This window comes from Pagrus major, chromosome 16 (genome assembly GCF_040436345.1).
Source record: "Pagrus major chromosome 16, Pma_NU_1.0".
Lineage (NCBI taxonomy): Eukaryota > Metazoa > Chordata > Actinopteri > Spariformes > Sparidae > Pagrus > Pagrus major.
In genome coordinates, this window is record NC_133230.1 from 21,304,124 (window position 1) to 21,316,900 (window position 12,777).

At 39.1% G+C, this 12,777-nt stretch overlaps 2 protein-coding genes across 3 annotated transcripts; both read right to left on the reverse strand.

Annotated features, from left to right (window-relative positions):
* Nucleotides 1-39: 39 nt before the first annotated feature.
* On the reverse strand, nucleotides 40-2,490 carry mrpl35 (mitochondrial ribosomal protein L35). Of its 2 annotated transcripts, none has more exons than XM_073483878.1 (4): nucleotides 2,449-2,490; nucleotides 2,047-2,212; nucleotides 399-543; nucleotides 40-301 (listed from the first exon to the last, which is right to left on the reverse strand). In XM_073483878.1, the coding sequence occupies exons 1-4, from the start codon at nucleotides 2,477-2,479 to the stop codon at nucleotides 113-115; spliced, it is 531 nt and encodes a 176-aa protein (XP_073339979.1). In that variant the 5' UTR covers nucleotides 2,480-2,490; the 3' UTR covers nucleotides 40-112. The 2 variants fall into 2 exon arrangements, with proteins under 2 accessions (XP_073339979.1, XP_073339978.1); XM_073483877.1 differs by lacking the exon at nucleotides 2,449-2,490 and adding an exon at nucleotides 2,313-2,389.
* A 1,699-nt stretch (nucleotides 2,491-4,189) lies between these two features.
* LOC141010980 (uncharacterized) lies at nucleotides 4,190-10,607 on the reverse strand. The gene is made up of 9 exons (XM_073484160.1): nucleotides 10,451-10,607; nucleotides 8,447-8,620; nucleotides 8,119-8,257; nucleotides 7,941-8,029; nucleotides 7,593-7,656; nucleotides 5,846-5,934; nucleotides 5,648-5,760; nucleotides 5,414-5,570; nucleotides 4,190-4,532 (listed from the first exon to the last, which is right to left on the reverse strand). Exons 1-9 carry the CDS (start codon nucleotides 10,506-10,508, stop codon nucleotides 4,375-4,377), a joined length of 1,041 nt encoding a protein of 346 aa, XP_073340261.1. The 5' UTR covers nucleotides 10,509-10,607; the 3' UTR covers nucleotides 4,190-4,374.
* Between the last annotated feature and the right edge of the window lie 2,170 nt (nucleotides 10,608-12,777).

Sequence of the window (12,777 nt, forward strand, 5' to 3'; positions counted from 1 at the left end):
AGGTGCATTTAAAAGAAAAGGATCATTAAAGACATATGGTTTCCTTACATATATAACTTTATTACATTATATTCAAACAGAAAACAAGTATGTCACTACATGAATCAGCAATTTACACTTTGAGGTTGACCCGATCGTGGTACTTCAGGTATGGATCATTAAGATACCAGTTCCTCCTTTTCCAAAAAGAGGTTGTCATTTTATCCAAAAGCTTGCTCTGTGTTTTGTTACAGAACACCTGCTCCCTCAGGCGCTTTCGTCTGGCAGGCAGCTTCTTCCACAGTTTTTTCTTGTATCCAGCCTGTATAAGAATGAACGTTTGATAACGAGAAGTCAGATTGGAAACGCTGTGTTTTTAAAAGGTATAAAAAGACAGTAAAACAGTAAAAGACTTGTACCTTGCGTCTGATCCAAAGGCCACAATGCAGCCTCATGAACCTGTCTTTCACAGAGTTGACAGACTTCCTCTTGCCCTTCTTCACACTGTAGTATGTTAGACTTCGGCATGGTTGCTGAGTCAGACTGGGAATAAGTGGCGACACCCTGCAACAACACAAAGAAGCAGAGAAGGGAAAGGGCACAGGAAGATTCAATTCACTCAGATTACAAAACAGCATATTATCACCCAACACAAATAGGTATCAGTAGCTAGGCAGATAGTTTGTTTTATTTTGTCAGGTTTGAATATATCTTTCTCAGCAATTTCTCAGAATTTTATTTAATTTACTTACAACTGTCATAATAAACTAGTTTTCAAGTGACAAGAAGTAGACTGAACAAAATATAATTTTCTTGTTGCACCTCTACAAACTGTAATCCAAACCCTGATTTTAGCTACAACAATCATAACCCTACACCTAATCCTGATTACCAAAAGGGAAGAAGTACTCGAGAGAGCTATATGTGACCACTGTGATAATGTATTGGTTATTAAATAGGACATTCGGTAGCAGTAAACAGTTAAACTGTACTAACATTCTCTCCTGAGGCAAAGCTGCTCTCCTATTTACCTTTAGACAATTATTTGAGCAAGAGCAAGTTTCATGGTGTTTATTGGGAACACTGAAATTAGTTCTGAGGCTAATCTACTTCACATGGTCAAATGTATGTGGACCCGTACATTACAGCCATATATTATTGTTGGTCATCTCATTCCCTAAACTGTGGGCATTATTCTGCTGCTGTTATAGTCTTCATTCTTCTGGGAAGACTTTCAAAAAGATGGCTGCAGCGCTTTGCTTCTTTTCAGCCTCAAGACCTTTAGCATCCATCCCAAAGGTGTTGGATGGGGATGAGGTAAGTGCCTTGGGCAGGCCAGTTGAGTTATTATACGCCAAACAATGAGATCCATACTTTATCAACTTTGCTATGCACATGGCTGCATTGTCATGTTGAAGAAGCAGACTCCCATGCATTGTTGGGGAGGCACAATATTGGAAGCGCACACAGTATAAAATATTCTCATATGTTGTAATATTGAGCATATAAAAACAGCCCCGACAGGAATAAAAACATACCTTTGCCCTTTAAGCCCCTAATCCATTGATGTAGTTTTGTGAGTAGCATAAGGGGACTACAGCTGTCATTTCCTTATACAACCCTGTGTTTTCCTTATACAATGGTAAATGAAACTTGTACTTTGTATTGTAAATATGCAGTATGTTGTATAGAAAAAAAACAACAATAAAAATCAGCTCCAGACAGGGGAGCTAACATACGTTTGCTCTGTTTGTCCCTCAATTCATCTCCTGCACTCCACAATTTAAAAAAAAATGTTTATAGTTTATCACAAGTTAATGATTTATCATTTATTCATTCGTGTATATACCATTTGTTTTTGGGTAGCATAACTACAACTACCATTTCGTTGTAGACCGTGTTGTGGCTTGATAAATGAACCTTGTCCCTTGTATTGCGTGTATACAGTAGAGTATAAATTATAAATATAAGTATATAGTAGAGTATAAAAAAGAACAAAAAAATGTTTTTAATGTCCACTTGACAGTCGTCTGAAAATCAACAACAGGGTTTTCTCTGGTCTGTTACCGTTGTAGGATGTTGTACCGGGGTGCCTGACACACTGCAGCCCGCAGAGGAGCTCGGACAGCGGCTGCAGCGGAGTTGTAGAGAGCTGGAGGCTGGATGAGGCTGGAAAGCTGACAAAGCTGTGGTGTCCTGGCACACAGCGAGACAGACAGCGGCCTCAGCAGCCCTGTCAGACGGAAGAATAACATGAAAACACATGAGAGGAGTCACATCGAGGAGAAAACCATGCAGTGATGCTAGTTAGCTAATGTACCGAAGTCACGTACTATTAATGTTAAAAACTACACGGACGCACAATTGCTCCAACATCAATTCAGTACGTTTACAATGGATACAATACTAAACATTTACAAAATGAGGAGAGTGAAATGAAAATATGAATGTCAAGTTGTATGTACATACCGGACACCCTCCTTGCCAAGGTGGCCGCCATGTTTTCTTCTGAATGCGTGCGCATGTACGGAGTCCTGCTTGGACAAATTTCATTTTTCTCTCATCGAGCGTTAATACAACACAGAGCATTACTGCCACCTAGTACCAATCACTGGACATTTATCTCTGTACGCAATATCAGATAACTATAGTTTTATATAATGGATTGTTGTAGGATTATAATAAATTATTTCACAAGATATAAAGCAGATATAATTAGCTTCACCCTGACTACCAACATCAAAATATGTTTTACATGTTAATACATCAATAATAACATAGGCCCATATATAACATTCTGAAAGGGGCTGTATTGAATAAGTAGTACTTTTACTTTTTATACTTAAAGATTTTTGCTGGAAATACTTAGTTATACTGAGGATAAGTGTTATGGATTCCAGTATCATTCTTCTATGAGTCTTGTATGTATCTGTAAAGCTGTATTTGTCTTTCGGCTCCATGGTTGTCACACTCTGTAAACTTGTTTATCTGATACTAAGATCTGCCATTTGTCACAGTCTCCAGTTGGCTGTTTACATAATGTTGAAAGAACTGTTCACTGCTGTGGAACCTAAACACAGTCTTGTTAGTGAGACCTTTCTCTTTTCTTTAGTCTGGTAAACCTTGTACTGTAGTAGCCACTGAATCTGGCAGACATTTTCTCTTGTCATAGCAGGAGCAGCTTATAACATAATCAGTGTTCCCTGTGAGTGCAGTCCAGTGGCCCTGGATCTGGAAATGGAATGCAGTTGTTAATGTTGTTAGTTACACCAGTGCTTTTAATGCAATGACATGTCAAAATGTCTGATGTAAAGTGTGCAGTAAACCTCTCAACTCTGCTTTAGCATCCCGCAGCTTTACTTTGATCACAGTACAACAATCAGACACCACAGTTCATTCAAAAAGACAGGGAGTTATTATCAGAAAGATATTCAAAATGAATATGATCGGAAAATTAGATCTTTATGAGAACATAAATTTCCCAAAAAACATAGAAGTAAGAATTAGAAAGGCAATGTAACATTTTGCAATTTTCATGTGTTTGGGAGGCTCTTGACCTTTTTACTGTCTTTAAAGAATAAAAAGATTAAAAACTATTCATGGTCACCTCATGGTTATTGTTCCATTAAAGAGTTTGGTCAACAAATTTGACATGCAGAGTTAAAACTTGGCATCCAAGATAAAATGGGGGAAGTAAAAACTCAAAGATTAATAGCAAATATTTTTGTATCATCAACTTTTCAAGCTATTTGAACTTAACTAAAGTTTACAATACAATTCAAATGAGTACAAAAGAGTAAGAAATGAGGCTCAATTCAATAATTTTTATTCATTTTCCTTTAAAACATACAAATATTACCTTAAAAAAAGCACAAGAAAAACATTAAGCAAATTTATTATCGGCACTACAGACAACAATCAAATGCATTAAAAAACACAAGGCACTGACCACAGTTTACACCTCTCTGCAACTGTGGAACTACACGAGTTAATGAAGGCACCCACAAGTCTGCCAACACACGAGTGCAAAGTAAATCAATTACCTCTGTAGAAAAAAGTGCGTTTCATAAGATAGAGAGAGGTTCCCGCCCAGCCGAGGCATGTGTCCTGTTTTCACAGTTCCAGCATACCTCTTATAATTCACTAACCTAATTCACAAAAGGAGACTTTCATCTCTGAGTGGAACAACAAAATTCACAAAAGAGTCAACTTCCATTTCTCCAGAATAATATATTAAAATGTACCACATTAAAAAAGCTGTTGGATTGTCAAAGTACTCTCAAGTCACCAGTCCAGGATTTTACCGTCAGTCTTCTTCTATCAGTTTTTTTGTCTTTAGTTGGGACACATATGGACACTTCAATTGGTTTTGTCCTGCCAAGCACTTCCTTTGTTTCACCAGCCAGCATATACAGGTTCTGCGTCACAGGGGATCCCATAGTATCTGCCTTGAGGTCGCTCTTTGCGTAACAACGGAGCTCTGGCTACAGTTAGCTCGCCGTCGGTGTCTCTTCGTCGACGTAGTACCATTAAGATGATGAAGAGTAGGGCCACTGAACAAAGTGAGGGGAAAAAAAGGATGTTACAGGAAATGATCTACAGACAGACACATATTATAAAAAAACAAAGAGTGCCTTGATATGTGATCATTTATTTCATCAGTCTGTTTGGCTGGACATAATGTGGTCTTTGTTTCCAGTATACAAAGAAAAGCGGCACTGTTTCCATGACTCCAAAAGACCAAAAGAATCATTGGATAAACAGCCTTTCTGAGTGTACTGACTTTAACATTTCCAATAATGGTTTATATGTCAACTGTCCAGTAAGAAATTCAACTTATCAATTTAAATACCTGTAATAATAAAAGACAAACTATAAACCAAATAACAAATTACAATGAAAGACCATCTATACATTTCAACAACAAAACACTTATATAGTTATACCTGCAGAGGTTGACCTCTTTTATTTACAAGTTGTATTTACATCTATATAGCTGCTAGGTCAAGAGTGGAAAGTACCTCAGCATTTTATAAAGCTCCACTGCACATTTAGTTTGCGTCATCTTTGCTCATTTTCTCTTACAAGTGGAAAAAAAAACATCTGTTAAGCTACAGAACACACGCGTGTCTAATATTATCTAAAGGGAGCTATGCACCATTACTATATCAAACGACAGCTATGAATACATTAGAGAGACTGTTTTGTGTGTAATCAAATCAGCTTTAGCTTGTAAACTTTAAAAGCAATCAGTTTGAAAAGCAGAACTGTAAGTCCAATGCCTTTAACATGCTGTTCAGCTGAGACAAGATGCGTTACAAAAGAAGCCATAGACAAGACATACTGGATACTACATACAGGAACTAGGAGTAATATTTGTTCACTTGCATTAAAATCATAAAGGATTATTTTGTTTTCCAGCATTTTTACTTACCTCCTCCTCCAATAACTAAAAGAGCAATAGTGACAGGAGCTAATTCACAAGTCTCTCCAGCTTTGCGGAAGAAAGTCTCCATGCAGTAGCTCGGAGCCAAGCTGCCCTCGGGGCAAAATGCATCGTTGGGACACTGAATGGGGTTCACGTCTGGACTCTGAGGGAACAACACACTCTGTCACCCACAAATCTTTCTCACACACACAGCCTCAATGTGCTAGGCGCAGTGCTCACAGGACAGTAGTGGTTCTCTGGGCAAACATCACAGCTTTCCTGGCCCCAGTGGATCTGATAAAGGCCACTGCCGCAGATTTGACACATAGTCTGATGGGGGGGCTTGTGCATGCCTGTGGAAAACCAGATATGATGGATATTCAAGCATACCTTTTTTATATTATGAGCTGCAGTACTCATAAACTTGATGTGAATTACCTGGCCGACATGGCGTGCAGTCTTTCGCAGCGGTTTGTAGAGCTTCTGTTCCTCCGGGACATATCGGGCACTGGGAACAACCAGAGGAGCTGTCAGAGAGAAAGAACACTCACTTGAGACATGTGACTTGTAACTACTTTGAATTTCATGGCTGCCACAAGTAACTACGAGGTGTTTGTGGCACATGCCAAAGCTGATTTAGTTTAAAGCTGTTGTTGCAGCTTGGTTTCACAGTGCTGATATATGAGCAACGGTTTGGTGTAGGTCTGTCATTTCAAAGGTTAAGCAAAGGTTTGAAGAATAAAAAACAACTTTTGTTATCTTGTGAAATTAATGTTAATATTTCACTGCCATATTAGGAATAGGAATTGGAAATAATGGTTACAGACAGTTTCAGAAGTGTTTACAATTGTTGTTTGGACACTTAATGAAACTAATGATCGAATATGATATCCACAATCCAAACACAATACATTTTAGTCAGTGAAAACTAGATGTGGAGCTTTGGCCAGACAGGCATTATTGCTTGTTGAGGTAGCAGCCTAAGAATCCACTGGCTGAGGAGAGAATCAAAGGAAAGAGGCTTTTCAGGGGCCTCATTTATAAAATGGACCTACAGTATAATCAGTTTAGACTTTTCATATGACTTAAGCAGAAAAACACGTATAAATATTGTTTTATAAAACCTTACTTGGAAATGATCTTATCTAGACTTGACATAAGTAATTTTCCTCCTGGTTATGTAGGAGTGTTGCAGTTTAAGAGGCATATACACCCAAGGCTGTGTTGAACTTTGCATGAACTTTATTAACAACGCACCGTGGTGACACACTAACAAGTTGCACGTTTGGCTTTGCTTGCCAACTCACTGTTCAGCCCAGCAAATATGTGTTGCCTGACTTCAATCTGTTTTACCATCGCTGTGATCTGACTACACCCCTTATTTGTGCTGTTGTAAGCAATTTTTTTTTTTTGGCATCTTTTATGAATCAAATTTAGGCACACTGTCGAAAATGAAATGAAATGAGGCCCCATGAGGACTGTCACTTTCATTGAGGCAAAAGCAAAAACTCAGTCATGTGAGTTTCGAGAGGCCGTTGAGAAGAGTTCTGGGTTGGTGTCAAAGAGGTTGCCGGACTGTCATGGTGAAAGCTGAGCCTAACCTCAACTGTGGTTATGAGCTTTGAATTCCAGTTACTAGTTGGCAAAATCTGTGTGGGCTCAGATATGTCAAAAGAGCTCAGATGAACTGTTGCTCTTTCACTTCTCATTTGCTTCAAGATGCCTCTGAGATGTATCCCTGTGGAGGAATACTGGGTACGTCAACTAGGACCAGAGTCCAGAGCAGACCGAAAACACTGTGGAAAGACTACATATCCAGTCTAGACTGGGAATCCTCAAGATCCCTCAGGGAGACTATGCAGCCTTTGGCCTGTGAGAAATAACCAAGGGCTGCTGATCTACACACCATCTTGTATTTCCAAGTCCAGCTCTATAAGCAGCATTCATGTCTGCTGGGACATGATCATACATGACACTTACATTTTCATACCGTCTGATTAATCAAAGCAGCGACTGTGTCTGAGTCTTGTTTGTGGGGGTGAATCTGTGCTGGTGAACAGGACCATGGGATGAATGGAAGCATGTGATGTTTGCTTTGGTTGTTATATCAAATTTCCACACTAATTTTCCAGTCCTAGTTACAAGCAACAACAGAAACAGAAAGTGATCTTCAAGTGCGACTTACTTGCAAAAACTTCCTACTGCACATGGTGTACATGAGGTGGAGCTCTGGTGCGACGAAAAAAAACCTGAAAGCAGCAGACAAGAAATAACTCAACGCATGTGATTTGTATTTTATCTCAAGATTTAGATTACATGAAACTGTACTGAGATAATTGCATGTAAATTAATAATCTCACATCTTTGTCGCTAGATAATCTATTAATTTGCAAGCTTACATTCCATCATAATTGATCTTGTCAAGACATTTTCAATATCTAATTTCTGACTACAAGCACACTGCTGTTTTTGTAACACTAGTCACTGATTTACAGCAGAACTCTGAGTCGAGCCTACAGCTAAATAAACACACCTGGTGAACAACTTGTGCAACTGTCTCCACCGGTGTTATTGTTGAAGGATCCAGCAGGGCAGGGGTGACATAGTGGACTTCCAGTGAAACTGTACAGCAATGTAAAATACACAAGAGATTGACCAGTGAAGTAGACTGTAGAGAAGATAATACCACGTTTGTGTGTTTGTGTCCTTACTTGGTGTAGAAGCCGCGTTCGCAGGGCAGACACTGCTGCTGTCCAGCTAGTGGCTGATAGAAACCTGTGGTGCACGGCAGGCAGGCTCCAGGGAATAGACACAGCCCGGGGTCAGAACAGCATGCACACAGCAGGGTGTCTGAGGAGGGACAGAGAATCATTTATTAACTTAAATCTACTTTATTGTCCACTCTTGTAGTGTTAATCACTGCAATCGCTGCTAAGCAGAGACAGGACAAGTATCCAAAAAGAATGAGTTTAGATTGTAAAACATTCAAATGTTTTTCAAATGGTGTCTTCATGTCAGATTACACGGTCAATGACTCACTGTTGTCGTACTGCGATCCTGGCGCACAGGGCTCACAAGTCGAAGTGTTGAATGCGAAGCAGCCTGGGGTTGTGCTGCTGAGAATCACAGGAGTTACAGTCAGACTGGTCACGTTCTCGATGAAAGTGGTGTTCATCACAGCAGGAGTAAGTGTGGTCTGGCTCAGCACCATGCCTGGAAGAGAAGCACAGTGGATCATTCAAATCTAACTTCTGCTAGTGGACTGATACCGGGCTGCAAACAGTAGTTCTGAGCTTTAAGGGCCTGACAATGAGCTGCATTGTCCGTGGTTTGACTCCGTCCCAGGACATATTGTATGTTACATGTTATTCTAAATCTCTCTCTTCTCTCTCTCTTCATTTTCTGTCATCTCTCTCCTAAATGCCCTAAAATATTCAAAAAAACTGAGGCTTTATAATTAATAAAAAGAAGCAGAATTGGTTTAAGTAGCAGCTGACTTGAGGTTTTTGGAGTATGTTGTCTAATCCTTAAAGTTTAAACAAACAATGGAAGTAAGAAAAAACCCAAATATTTGGTAGGATTAACAGGTCTGGTCTGAGCCTTTCTGGGGCCTAAAGTTATTTGTTCGAGGGGTGCCCCTTAAAATTTTCACCCCCTACTAAGAAAAACACATGTTCACATTATCATTAGCGGTTCCCAGTAGGTATGGCTTAAAAATGTCTTTTTCATCTGTTGTTTTGTCTGTTTTGTTTCTCTTGAAAGTGTGAAGTATGGAGTTATTTGTTACTTGTCGATACTGTATTTATACCTTCATAAGCTGTAAAAAGAAATACTCCTGAGAAACCATATTATAAATAATAACTACTAACTCTTCCTTCCCATTTCTGCCCCCCAAGTTTCACTGGCTCTTGTTTTTGCTCATATTTTACACACATAAAAGGCAACAAATGCATCAAAATACATGATGCCAAATCATTATGTGGTGCCAAAGTCTTGGAGACATTTGTGTTCTGTAAAAAAAATGATATTCATATTTATATTTCCAGGCATTTACAGTAGTGGTCTTAGTGGTAAATAGTCCAGCCTCAGGAAACTATATAAAAGTGTTACTGTGGGTGGGAGTCATGAGAAGCTATGTCACACTTGCCCTGTGTATTACCTCATCAAGAAGAGGAGAACTTTATTCAGCTATGTTATCCTGATATCAAAAATCACTCCAAAAAGTCTCAAGAACACCATTCAACATTTCTCCAACCACTGAGGAGAAGTGGGGGCAACAGGTATGAGCATGTCAGCAAAAACAGAGCCCATATTGTGGTAGTAATCACATTAGCCATGTGCTTAAGTGCTTTCTTGACTAGGAGCCATCCTCCTGATGAAATGCAATTATTCAGAAAGAGGGTCATGTGATTTTTCTGGTTCAGTCTCCTCTGTGTTGGCAACATTTCTACTTTTCAAACTTTTAGACACAAACCTCTGTTGAACCACCAGAGAGAAAAAGCTGAATAGATTCAAATGTCTAGAAAATGACACCATTACAGCAAAGATACCATCATTTAAAGTAAGATCGGTGTTGGTTCGACTACAAAAGAAAGTCAGTGCATTTATTTTATGGTCATTTTTCCATGTGCAGAAAGTTTGCTGTGAAGTCTGGGTGAAATGACAAGACAGATTTTAATGATGGAACTTGTTTTAACAAGGCCTCGGTGGCATGAAACTCCTGCTGAGATCATCTTGACAACAACAACAACAAAAGAAACTCATCCACTAAAGGATTTTGTCACACAGATGTCAATATTTAGGTACCCCTTTGTCACTGCTCGAATATCCATTACATTGCATACAGTTTTTTTTAGACTTCCACAGCAAAACTCTACAAAAACTTGTTGTGATTTACAACTTGATGATTTAAAGTGCTGAATTAACATTACAACATCTATTATATCTCATTTACAACTATTTGATACACGTATTGTGCCCTTCATAGCGTTATAAAGCATTACAGCAGTCATTCTGGTGAGTGCTAGAAGAGTGTGAACTTACCTATGAAATATGCGGCGCATATCGCAGGCACAGCTCCCCGGCGGTCCATCCTCCACATATTATCGAGTCCTACCACCAAACAAACAATGTCAGCCTACAGCATCTCATCACTGACAAGTGGACGAGTCGCCTTTTGTTTTCCACAGAGGACGTCAGAGACGCTCGCTCTCCTCTCAGTGGGATCAGTCCTCTCATCAGTATCATATGACAAAATACACATCATGTGATTTTGCTTTAGAGGGAAAAACTGAGTCGAATGGGCTGGATTCAGGCACAGCTGCTGCTGTTACAGGGGACAGCCGACAGGGGCGCCACTGCACAGTGTATTATAGATACAGTGGACAGATAGATAGATAGATAGATAGATAGATAGATAGATAGATAGATAGATAGATAGATAGATAGATAGATAGATAGATAGATAGATAGATAGATAGATAGATAGATAGATAGATAGATAGATAGATAGATAGATTTTTTTTTAAAAGTCAAAGTAAGTAAAAGTCACTCAAAAAAGTCTTTAAGTATCTGATATAAAATGGATTTAAGTATCAAAAGTAGTTTTTTTAAGCAATAAATCCACTTAAGTATCAGAAGTACAATGTCCTGACTGATGTTGTAATAACATTTTTAGACATTTTTAGACAATTAATTACTTTTTTCAGGTGGGTCATTGCCTTTGAAAACTGATAATGTACTTCTTCTGACAGATAATGTAATACTATACCTTATATAGAAATTATATTGTGTTCTAAAAATACTTATGTTACAGGTTTGCTGTCACATTACTGTAGTTCTGTTTCGCAATAGGTACATTCTGACAGATGACCTTCTGATAATGATGAGTAACCTTTTGTACGGTAAGTTACCAAAGTTACCAAAACATCTAACAACAGAAATAACACCAACATTGTTTTGGGGAAGGGAAATTTTTTTCACAAGTCACAAGTTGAAGATCCACTTCCCTTTTATTGCCACATAGACACAGGTGGGTGGAATATACTTCTGATTACTGTACAAAACAAACCTCAGGGCAACACTTGACACTTTATTACATGTAGACTTCAAGTCATAGGTCAGCGGTTTCAACTAATGATTATTTTCACAATTAAATGACTAACTGTTTAGTTTACTGTCAGAAAATGTGGAAAATGCTCATCACAGTTTTATAAGATGTAAGGCTAAACCTCCCACAATTTTCTTGCCACAAATACAGTATAACTAATGATGCTTCTGATCTAAAATGAAACATTTATATGTTGGTGGAGCCCGTTGGGTGTTTGTGTCAGAGAAACAACATAAGGAGTGTTACTCTGGATATAACGCTTTAAGCTCAGCTCCAATTCCTCCCAGCTTTTCTCCTTTTTTCTTCTGGCACAGAGAGACAAGTGAGAAACATTATTTACTGCTACTAGCATGAAGAATCTCAACCCTAACAGAAACAGACAAAGCTTTCGTACTCACTCTGTTGTGTATCTCTGCGTTTCTGACAGCCTGTTTTGGCCTTCTGGCTCTCAGTTTGCTTTTGTTGTTCCTCTTTCAGATTCACCTTCGACTGAAAACTCCACCCTGCTTTCCTCTCCAATTTCCTGCAACAAACCAAGACCATCATGATTGTCTTTATGTGATACCTGCTTCGGCCCACATTTTCCTGCTAACAAACATTTTCCCTGACCTGATGGCAGCAGCCTGGGCCTGCGCTCTCTTGTGTCTTGATCTCTCACCATCTCAACCACTATTCTGTATCTTCAGAATCCAGTAGACAGCGATTACATGCCACAATATATTTAGTTTTGATCAGAGTACTTTGAGTAGCATGCCCAGCTTTCACGAAACCAGGATATGACTTTTACATGTGCAAAACATAACTTGGACACTCCAAAACCCTGATCGTAACCAGGATATTAGAGCACATGTAAACACTGTCATACCTTGCTTGGATTTCTGCAGCTTCTCTTTAACCATCTTTGAGTTCTTGTGGCCTTCTGCCACTTGTTGCACCAAGTCTCTCATTTCTTTTTCCTCCTGCAACCTTTTTCTCTGCAACGCATTTTTCATGCATAATTGTGAGGGTGTTTGTAGAGAACAGCCACACTTTTGTCTAGTTATCCTTCTCCTTAAAAGTGCTGTGTAATCTTCTATAAAGGCCTCCTTTATTCAGTTGTGGAGTGATCTTCACCCACCTCTTCTTTTTGCAGGCCATAGCCGCCTCCTCACACCTGACGCCTGCAGTCACTCTTGGCCAGCTCCTCCTGAAGGTCCTTCTCAAGCATCTCCTTCTGCCGCTCCAGAAAAGACGAAGGCTGACAAGCCCCCTCAACCAGACA